The 8,339-nt window shown below is 33.6% G+C and overlaps 2 protein-coding genes across 4 annotated transcripts; both read left to right on the top strand.

Moving 5' to 3' along the window:
• The first annotated feature begins 2,299 nt into the window (after nt 1–2,299).
• On the top strand, nt 2,300–5,146 carry LOC102584795 (protein FAR1-RELATED SEQUENCE 6-like). Of its 3 annotated transcripts, none has more exons than XM_006341342.2 (2): nt 2,300–2,388; nt 2,817–5,146. In XM_006341342.2, exon 2 carries the CDS (start codon nt 2,817–2,819, stop codon nt 4,896–4,898), a length of 2,082 nt encoding a protein of 693 aa, XP_006341404.1. In that variant the 5' UTR covers nt 2,300–2,388; the 3' UTR covers nt 4,899–5,146. The 3 variants fall into 3 exon arrangements, with proteins under 3 accessions (XP_006341404.1, XP_006341405.1, XP_006341403.1); XM_006341343.2 differs by having other exon boundaries at nt 2,306–2,382; XM_006341341.2 differs by lacking the exon at nt 2,300–2,388 and adding an exon at nt 2,402–2,631.
• A 617-nt stretch (nt 5,147–5,763) lies between these two features.
• LOC102585546 (uncharacterized) lies at nt 5,764–7,760 on the top strand. The gene is made up of 2 exons (XM_006341344.2): nt 5,764–5,905; nt 6,378–7,760. The coding sequence occupies exon 2, from the start codon at nt 6,393–6,395 to the stop codon at nt 7,374–7,376; it is 984 nt and encodes a 327-aa protein (XP_006341406.1). The 5' UTR covers nt 5,764–5,905; nt 6,378–6,392; the 3' UTR covers nt 7,377–7,760.
• The last annotated feature ends 579 nt before the right edge of the window (nt 7,761–8,339 follow it).

Raw genomic sequence — 8,339 nt, forward strand, 5'->3', positions numbered from 1 at the left:
TATATATATATATATATTTATTAAAGACATTCACATATATTTATAAATTTTACAAGTAGGAATTCCTTACACAGATTATATTATCTTTAATTAGCTCCCTATATTTCTTTTAATGGCAAATGTACCATTCCTGCTTTTATGAACTTTATTTAATGAATAAAACATAAATAATAAAATTAATATTGCCAGTTTTAGTATTTCTATTTTACATATAATTTTCTTAAATATAGAATTTTTATAATAATGATAAGCAATAATGTGTAACAAAGAGTTTTAAAGACTAACGTTTAAAAAACAAGCAACATAACAATTATAGTATTATACAAGACATAATAAATAAACGTATTCTTTAACTTGGCCTTATTTGACATTTATGTTATCACAAGTAGATACGGATTCTATGTGATATTTATCAAATTAATTTAAATATATCTCACCCAAATTATAATATAAGACAAAAATTAAATACCAACTTAGAAAGGGGCATTTGTGCAATGCCCCAAATTCTCCTCAAATCTTTCCAAGCCCAAAATCAGTGAATAATCTGAATTGATAATTTCGGACCGCAACTAAAGTAACACTAGAATGGTTTCATAATCGGTTGACAATTTCACTTCAGTGAGCGAGCACTTCTCTGGTTAATTTAGCAGTGAAATTGATTTGTAAGTTTCATTATTTTCACTATGTAAGTAATTGTTAATTAGCTTCAACTAATACTGAATAATGGAAATATTGTCATTGAATTGTTATAGATCTTCGAACATAAATACTATTCTCCTATGTGATAAGAATCTTTTAGTCATCTCACAAAAAAAAAGAAAAAGAAAAAAAAAATTAAAAACTAGAAAGATGTGAAACTGTTATCTTATTTCGGGTTTTTAATTCTTCAAATATATGTAATAAATTAAATAGGATTAGTCTATGATTACTACATACATCAAATTTCAAACATTTGACATAGTTTTGTTTAAAAGACAGAACACAAATTTATGAGCAGGTTTGACTCAATAGAAGGGTTAATTTAAAGTTAAAGTTTAGAAAAGAGAGTTACATTTATTTAATTTTTTAAATGTATTTCATTCTTATAAATGCTAAAAAAATGTGGTAATCGATTATAATTTAATAATTAATTTTTCTTTTTCAATTGTCAATATAACATCTCTTGTAATATTTTGTAAGAAAAGAATAACATATATAAATTATTGTATGTTACATAAGAAAACAAATGTTTAAATCTCTTTTATTGATTATAGTTTTGAAAACTTTATCCAATAAAATTAATTGTTACATAAACTTTTTGAATTATTCTAAAAGTGTTTAAGAATATAAAATTAAGACTTCAATTCAGTGAATATGCCAATTAGCTAGAGTATCATTTTTTTCCTTATATAATATTTCGTAATACTTATAATTACTAAAACCATTATTATAGTAATTGTTACCTTTAGAAGACATTCAAAGTTAAGATAATATTTTTTTAAAACTTAATTATTTGATAATATAATTTGTTTGAGCTTGAAATGTGTAGTAAAACCTATCAAAGAATTGAACACAATCTTACAAAGTCAATATTAAAACATGATTGATTCAAGTTGAAAGTGAATTAGTCAAATCAAGAAATAAAAAGAATTTGTAAGTTTAACTGTCTTCTATTTTTAATTATATAATTACATCAATAATTAAATTTTAAAAATATGTGCATAATAATTATTAAGAGATTAATAACAAACTATCAAGAATTTTTAAATTAATACTCCCATTATCCAACAATAGTTGTCTCCTATTAACTTGACATATACCTTAAGAAACAATAAATAATAGAATAAATTTACTATATTACCCTTTGAATATGTTAAATTTAATGCTTTGGTAAATATATATTGTATAGTAATATTTAATACCAATGATAAAATAGATATAAAAGGGTAAATTATCTCTTAATTTTTTAAAGTGGACAATTATTGTTGAAAAATTATTTTTAGCATAATGAACAAGTAAAGATGTACGGAAGGAGTAATAACAATCCAAAATTAGTCGACTTTGCACACTTCTTAAAAAAGTATAAATAGAAAGATAATTTTACTCTATTACCATTTAAATATAATATTTTGGAAAATGTAATAGACAAATAACTATAATGATAAAGGTAAATTAAAAATTAACAATGTGTTAAATTATTTATAATTTTCTAAAATGAATTAGTATTATTGAACATTACAAATAATATACTCCGTAAACAACTATTGTCGTAGAAAGGGCTTACATAGTTTTTTTTATATTCTACTTTGGTAAGTATTTTGTTTCTTTCAAGAGTGTTAATACGGTGCTTCTCACGATTAACAACATTTTACATCGTCTTCGTCAGATCTGGTTCTCTTTTATGTATGTGTATGTATCTCCTTCATCTATTGTCTGCTTAGTGCTTTTGGTTCTTCGTTTAATCTTGACTCTTGCTCGATTTTTCTTTTTTGTGCATCTTCGGTAATGTTTTCCTAACTAAATTTGGGTTTTTTTTTGTTTCTTTGGAGGTCCTTATTTTATGGTTGAGCCGCCCTTGTTTATGAGCTATTTGTGTTTAAGTTAGTTAGTAAATTGGGAAACTTGATGATTGATCAGCTAATTATTAAAGTGGTAAGGTCTGCATATGCATATATTCTAGCTGCCCAGACTCCACTTGTGGGATTTCACGGGCTATGTTGTTATACATGATCAAAATCCCAAGTTATTTATTATTACAAGAAGATAATCCGTCCGAGCTTATGTGATTTTGCTTTCTAAGTAGAAGTTTAGTTTGTAATTATACTTCTCAATTTCAGATGGAAGAAGCTTCTGTTGATAGTGAGCAAGATGTTACTGGGCAAGGCAGTGGGAGATTTCAAGAAATAGAGTCAGATGATCAGAACAGTGAGAAAATTGAGTCGGATGAATTATTTGTTCAAAATGGTAGGCAAATAGAGGCAAATGGTTTAGATGATCAAAATTGCGTTACTGATGATGGGCAGAAGGAATTTGTTGCCCCAGCAGTAGGAATGGAGTTTGAATCGTATGATGATGCTTACAACTACTATAATTGTTATGCCAGGGAGGTTGGTTTTCGTGTTAGAGTAAAAAATTCTTGGTTCAAAAGAAATAGCAGGGAGAAGTATGGTGCAGTGCTATGCTGTAGTAGCCAGGGCTTCAAGAGGATTAAAGATGTCAACCGGCTGCGCAAGGAAACTAGAACTGGTTGTCCTGCAATGATGAGGATGAGAATGGTGGACTCCAAAAGATGGAGAGTACTTGAAGTTACTCTTGAACACAATCATTCGTTAGGTACAAAAGCATACAAGTCTATCAAGAAAACAGGTGCTGGAAACAAGAAGAAGTTGGATTCAAACTGTAATGCTGAAGTGCAAACAATCAAGTTATACCGGGCACTAGTGATCGATGCAGGTGCAAATAGGAATGCCAATTTTAGTGCAAGGAGGTGCCAAACTTCATCCGATTTCCACGATAAGCTTAACTTAAGAAAAGGAGACACACAAGCCATGTATAATTATTTCTGCCGCATGCAATTGACAAATCCAAACTTCTTTTACTTGATGGATCTGAACGATGAAGGGCAGTTGAGGAACGTGTTCTGGATTGATGCCAGGTCAAGGGCGGCATATGCTTACTTTGTTGATGTCATCTATATTGATAATTCATATTTGTCCAACAAATATGAGATCCCTCTTGTGGCATTTGTGGGAACAAATCACCATGGTCAGTCAATGTTGCTGGGCTGTGGCCTGCTTGCTGGTGAGACTAAGGCCTCTTATGTTTGGGTGTTTAAAGCTTGGCTCACCAGCTCTCTTGGACGTTTCCCTCAAACAATTATTACAGAAAGATGCAAGGTTTTGGAGACTGCAATAAATGAGGTGTTCCCGAGGTCTCTTCATCGTTTTGCTTTATCACACATCATGAGGAAAGTTCCAGAAAAGTTGGGAGGATTGCGTAACTATGATGTTATTCGGAAGGCATTGTTTAAAACAGTATATGAGGGTCTAAAGCCATTTGATTTTGAAGCAGCATGGAGAGTTATGATCCAAAGATTTGGAGTGGGTGATCATGAGTGGCTTTGTTCATTGTACAATGACCGAGCTAAATGGGCTCCAGTTTATCTGAAAGATACTTTCTTTGCTGGAATGGCCACTGCCAGATTGAATGAAACATTGGCTGCTTTTTTCGATAAATATGTGCACAAGCAAACTCCTCTAAAAGAGTTTCTTGACAAATATGAATTAGCTTTACAGAAAAAGTTCAAGGAAGAAGCTCTTGCAGATATGGAGTCGAGAAGCTCAAACCCTGAACTCAAAACAAGGTGTTCATTTGAGTTGCAGCTTTCAAAAGTGTACACTAGAGAGATCTTTAAAAGATTTCAGTTAGAAGTCGAGGAGATGTATTCTTGTTTTAGTACAACACAGTTACATGTTGATGGGCAGGTGGTAATATTTTTGGTGAAAGAGCGTGTTTTGGAAGAGGGAAATAGGAGAGAGATACGGGACTATGAAGTTCTGTACAACAGAACAGCAGCAGAAGTTCGTTGCATTTGTAGCTGCTTCAACTTCTATGGATATTTGTGCAGGCACGCATTGTGTGTGCTGAACTTCAATGGTGTGGAAGAGATCCCCTCAAAGTACATTTTATCACGGTGGAAAAAGGATTACAAGAGGTTATGTGCACCAGATGTTGAATCCAGTTCTACCGAGTCTACTGAACAGGTTCAATGGTATAGCCAGTTGTATAGAAGTGCATTACAAGTTGTGGAAGAAGGGGTGATTTCCCTAGATCATTATAAAGTAGCTCTAAATGCATTTGAAGAGTCTCTGTCCAGAGTTTACCACATTGAAGAAAAACCAAATAAAAATTTGTTGTAATTAGCATATCTACTATCTGTCCTTGTGATTGAAGGGTGCCTGAATCTCTTCTTTTGTATAATGATAATAGAACAAGGACATGTGTTGATATAATACATACAGTTTCGGGTTCATTTACTGGAACCCTCGTCTTCCCGTGCATAAATATGTGAATGTAATGCTCCCAGAAGCTCTGGGCCTGAGAAGTTGAAAGAACTGATTATTTTTGTGCCTTACTATAGCATATGTATAATGGAACTCTACGCATACCATCTGTTCTTAGGCATCACCTCATGTATATTATTTTCTTGTGTGACCTTGTTATACTTTACCAGTGTTTTGTTTTCATCCAAAATTCAGAAGAAAAAAGGAAAAAAATATTTGAGTTTGAGGGAGAGGTCGAGGTAGATCGAAGAAGAGTTGGGAAAGGATGATTAAATAAGACATGACATATTTTTAGTTTATCGAGAACACAATCCCAAATAGGAGTGCATAGAGGTGAAGGATTAGGATATATGGTAAGTAAATAGCGGAACATTTCTTTCTTCTTAATGTAGATAGGGTTTGAGTTTCGAGCACCTATATGTTCCTTTATCAATATTATTATTATTGTGCTACCATTATTTTATCTTTAATTTTATTATTACTGTCTGTATGTATTTTACTTTGTTAATCTTTACGTATTTTTTAGCTCTTGCATTTCTCTTAAGCCTATTCCGAAAAATGATTTTCTTGAGTTTGAGTGATTAGAAACAACTTCCTTACCCCATAAAAATACATATATTGTATACCTACTACGCCTTATCCTTTTCAAATATATTGATAGAATTATATTGAATATGTTATTGTTGTGGTATGAGTTTTAAGAGGCAGATAAGCATATATTTGCGGGTCATCTTATTTTAGACAGGAAAAAAATGTCATAAAATAGGTTCTCATTTGGCTTGCTTCAATTTTCCCGCCATTTGTGAAAAGGAAAAGAGGGAAAGAGCTCTGAACCCTAACCGGCCGAATTCCTCGTCGATCTGGTAAGTTTCTCCCTCTTCTCTCTCGAAATGAAACCTACTCGTTGTTCAATCCTCCGTCATGTTTCATCTATTTGCTCGTATTCGCGACTACTTGTTCTTACTATGGACATTTCTGAGGTGGTAGTTGAATTTTAAGGCTCCTAGATTGTTGATTTTTCCGGTACAGTGATTGTGATCTGCACTCTATAATTCTTATTCCGGTTAAATTTTATCCTCATATGCTGTTCAATGATTTTATTGCATGTATACTATGTGATGTTATGACTAGTTGAGTTCGTAATTCTTCAGACGTAGTAAGCATAAAAGCTAAAAACCTCTCTAGTTGCATCTGCAGTTCTTTTTCTTTCTGAATCCTCTAATATTTTGGTAAAAATAACGAGTGCTTGATGAGCACTTGAGCTTTACTTTTGATAAATCTGGAGGAGATTGCTTGGTCTTGCAGTAATCTGGGTGGTACTGAATTTCCTTGTAGTGTTTATTGAACTAAATGAAGTTCAAGGCGTTTCTAACGGACAATGGTGTCAGCCTCTTGGACAAGAGGTTCCTGCCAGCCCTTGAAAAAATGGGAAAGATCTGTCACCTCTATCTTACGAGAGACCACATATACTTCCTTCATAACCTCCTTAATGGTGATGGCATCCAATGCATTGCTCAATTCCGTAAAGAAGCACTCTTTGATGAGTATCGCCTCTCTAGCCAAAATGATGATCGGATTTCTTTTGCTATTGACCTCTCTCTTCTGCATCGTGCCCTTCATAGCATCATTAGTATTTACACCGAGTTCAGTGCCAGTGACAGTGGAGTTCCTGGTGGAAACAGCGCCCCTAACCACATCCAAATAAAGCTGGTAAAAAAGCTCCCTCCTCATTCTCAACAACCAATGCCTTTTCTCACTTTTGAGACAAAAGGTTACAAGTCTGCTGTTATTCAAGATGTGCCCATCTCTAAGCCGTTGTCAAGGTCTGATGTACTTGAATTACAAGCAGCCCTTGATATGGCCCAAGATTTACCTCAGACCCTTATACAAGTCCCAGACATGCACCAGTTACAGAACTTTGTGGAAAAAATGAAAAATGTCGGTGACGTCCTTAATGTTTCTATTAGCAAGTATGGTGATCTCCATCTGCAAGTTTCTACTAGCCTAATCACACTAGGTGCTGAGTTCCGGAAGCTGTCAGTTATAGGAGAACAAGCAGAGAGTCCAACAGATGATCAAAATTTGAGTGCTCAGTCAAGGACAAGAATAGCACTTCAGAGAGGAGATGCAATGACAGTGCAAGTGAGTGTAAAGCATTTCTTCAAGAGTCTTCAGTGTCATGCAGCCAAGCCTGATTGCGCTTTCTATGGGATAGCTCAGCAGGGTGCTTGCTTAACTGTGGTATTTCAGTTCTTCATCCCAGGCACACATCAAACGGATAAGGCAATCAGTTTACATTGCCGGCTACCCGTCCTTGATCCTGGAGCTAGTTGAAAAGTCACTAAATTGAGATTTGTACTTCTTTAGCTTAGAAGTACTTTTGGCAGTTTAACCTTACTAAGTTCCGTGCTAATCATGTGAATATTGTCATAGACTCAAAGCGGAAAGCATTAGTCATCAGAACATGGATTATACTGTCCTTTCTGTATAATTAGGTGAAGACTTGATTTTGTGGATTCAACTGATCTTGGTGCTTCCTCAAGACAATTGAGATATACAACTGCCTGGGCTGTGCAATCCTTTGTTCTCCCTAATCTCTTGCTAGTTTTAGAAGGCATAATAAGCGTTTTCTTGATACTTGTATTATGTATGGTATGTTTCAAATTTCTGATTTGGTATAATTTTCGGTATCGTTTGATGTGATATAAATTTCTATTATGTTTGCATGGTGTTGCTCTTGAGGCAAATTAGACATAGCAGCTGAAAAGGCTGTGATAACAGAGTAGATTATGGGTAAGGAAACTAAAGTAAGATGGAGAAAAATAGGGAAATCTTCCCCATCATACTTGTACTTCCAAGTTCCAACTTCCCTAACCTTAGCAAATGAAGTAATGATTCTCCAATGTGAAATTTGAACTTTTTTTTTTTGTGGGAATATGATTTTAGAAAAAGAATGTTTAACTTTTTTTTTTATCCTTGCTTTTTAGGTGACTACATAAAAGTTAATGTTATCTTAAAGTTCATTCTAACATTATTTCGGGCATGCACATAGCCCTTAAAAATATCGTTAATTTCTTTCTCTTGACACGTGATGTCCACTTCAGGCTCTTGGCTGGTGGAATAGTCACGTTACCAAAAGCGATTTGCACCCTGCCATAGTGGATTTGTTTTTGACTCACTCATCTTCACTTTCTTCATCTTGATCCTCTTTCGGATTTTATATTCTTTTTATTTTTATTTTTATAAGGATTTCAGCTGATTGGTAGGTCAAAGAAGTATTGAGATATGTGATTAGAC

This window comes from Solanum tuberosum, unplaced genomic scaffold, assembly GCF_000226075.1.
Source record: "Solanum tuberosum cultivar DM 1-3 516 R44 unplaced genomic scaffold, SolTub_3.0 scf00026, whole genome shotgun sequence".
In the NCBI taxonomy this organism is placed as follows: Eukaryota; Viridiplantae; Streptophyta; class Magnoliopsida; order Solanales; family Solanaceae; genus Solanum; species Solanum tuberosum.

Bases quoted from the DNA above. Each gene is read 5' to 3' on its own strand.
- LOC102585546 (XM_006341344.2), top strand. From the start codon at position 6,393: ATGAAGTTCAAGGCGTTTCTAACGGACAATGGTGTCAGCCTCTTGGAC.
- LOC102584795 (XM_006341341.2), top strand. From the start codon at position 2,605: ATGATTGATCAGCTAATTATTAAAGTG. The intron at 2,632-2,816 runs GTAAGGTCTGCA...TCTCAATTTCAG, and splicing joins ATCAGCTAATTATTAAAGTG to ATGGAAGAAGCTTCTGTTGA.